We start from the raw sequence: 2,316 nt of genomic DNA, 5'->3' as shown, positions 1-2,316 counted from the left end.
TTAATATATATTTTTAGTATATTATGATGATAATAATATTAATAATAATAATTCTAAATCAGGTAAATATGAAAATACAAAATATTTGTATGCAACATTTCATATCTAGCCATTTGGCGGAGCTCCATTCTCTGTTTCACATGTTCACCAACCTGATCTTAGCTGCTTTGCTAAAAAAGTTTTGTTCACATAGCTCTGTAGCTCAAGATTACACAGATTTTCAGCCCAGTATTATAGAGCCATTCATTATAAACTGCACACAGAAGTTTCCGGCCTGTAGGACGATCAGATGTCTTCAGTAGGATGTATTATACATCGGAGAGAAAAAGAGTCCGAAGGCAAACGGCTCCTGCTGTACTCTCGATGTATAAAACGCACAGAGTTCTGCCTTTGTGTACCCTGTATTATAGATTTTATTCAGCACATGTTTTAATAATAAATAGTAGCAGTAGAGTACAGGTCGGGTACAAGGATACAGTGTTAATGCAAGACCAATACATGTCAGAGTAGCACAGGCCCATGGGTTATACTGTATGTATGAAGCAGTTATTAGAATACAATGGAACGCAGTACAATGGTTCCTCCATACGCATCGCATGCGGCCTGTAGCCCATATGGGGGGACGGGGCATATAGACACCCACAGGAGGAGGTAAAGCAAATAGTGAAGGTGATATTGGTCTGTTTGAAGTGTGAGTGATCTCTGTGTATTTCTTCCAGGCGGGAAATGTATCTCAGGCGCTGGACCTCTCCAGAGAATGTCTGCTCTATGGTATGTGATGGACGTCGCTGCTCTGCTCCGTATTCCCGCTGGGTGCAAAAGGGTTCTCATGTTACATGTTACAAGAGTTCTCATTGTACAGAATACAGCATTCAATACAGGCATCCCCTACACCCCAATATCTCCCTCATTGTACAGAATACAGCATTCAATACAGGCATCCCCTACACCCCAATATCTCCCTCATTGTACAGAATACAGCATTCAAAACTGGCATCCCCTACACCCCAATATCTCCCTCATTGTACAGAATACAGTATACAATACATGAATCTCCTGTACCCCATTATATCCCTCATTGTACAGAATACAGTATACAATACATGAATCTCCTGTACCCCATTATATCCCTCATTGTACAGAATACAGCATTCAATACAGGCATCCCCTACACCCCAATATCTCCCTGATTTTATAGGATACCGTATAGAGACCTGTGCCCCTGCACCCTGTTGTATCTTTTATTATACAGTTTACAGTCCTGATATCCCCTGCACCCCATTGTCACCTATATTGTACAGTGTACAGTCTTGGCATCCTCTGCACCACATTGTCTGCTTTACTGTACCATATACAATCCTGGTATCCCCTGCACCCCATTGTGTGCTTTATTGTACTGTATACAGTCATGGCATCCCCTGCACCTCATTGTCACCTATATTGTACAGTATACAGTCTTGGCATCCTCTGCACCACATTGTCTGCTTTACTGTACCATATACAATCCTGGTATCCCCTGCACCCCATTTTCTCCCTAATATTGTACAGGATACAGTCCTGGTATCCCCTGCACCCCAATGTCTGCTTTATTGTATCATATACAGTCCTGGTATCCTCTGCACCCAATTGTCTCCAATATTGTATAGGATACAGTCCTGGCATCCCCTGCACCACATTGTGTGCTTTATTGTACTGTATACAGTCCTGGTATCCCCTGCACCCCATTGTTTGCTTTATTGTACCATTTACAGTCCTGGTATCCTCTGCACCCAATTGTCTCCTATATTGTACGATATACAGTCCTGGCATCCCCTGCACCCCATTGTGTGCTTTATTGTACAATACAAAGTCCTGGCATCCCCTGCATCCCATTGTCTGCTTTATTGTACCATACACAGTCCTGGCATCCCCTGCACCCCATTGTCTGCTTTATTGTACCGTATACAGTCCTGGCATCCCCTGCACCCCATTGTGTGCTTTATTGTACTGTATACAGTCCTGGCATCCCCTGCACCCCATTGTCTCCTATATTGTACGATATACAGTCCTGGCATCCCCTGCACCCCATTGTGTGCTTTATTGTACAATACAAAGTCCTGGCATCCCCTGCATCCCATTGTCTGCTTTATTGTACCATACACAGTCCTGGCATCCCCTGCACCCCATTGTCTGCTTTATTGTACCGTATACAGTCCTGGCATCCCCTGCACCCCATTGTGTGCTTTATTGTACTGTATACAGTCCTGGCATCCCCTGCACACCATTGTGTGCTTTATTGTACTGTATACAGTCCTGGCATCCCCTGCACCCCATTGT

The 2,316-nt window shown here is 43.7% G+C and overlaps 1 protein-coding gene across 1 annotated transcript in view; it reads left to right on the top strand.

Moving 5' to 3' along the window:
• Nucleotides 1–2,316, top strand: part of P4HA3 (prolyl 4-hydroxylase subunit alpha 3) — a gene marked incomplete at its 3' end in the record, with an annotated part of 48,726 nt that overhangs the window by 36,713 nt on the left and 9,697 nt on the right. The window contains exon 5 of the mRNA XM_018574110.1: nt 720–771. Within this exon, the coding sequence (XP_018429612.1) occupies nt 720–771 (52 nt within the window). The remainder of the gene's footprint in view (nt 1–719; nt 772–2,316) is intronic.

Source organism: Nanorana parkeri, unplaced genomic scaffold (assembly GCF_000935625.1).
Source record: "Nanorana parkeri isolate BGI_ZX_2015 unplaced genomic scaffold, ASM93562v1 scaffold2742, whole genome shotgun sequence".
NCBI lineage: Eukaryota > Metazoa > Chordata > Amphibia > Anura > Dicroglossidae > Nanorana > Nanorana parkeri.
This window is presented reverse-complemented; position numbering and strand designations above follow the sequence as displayed.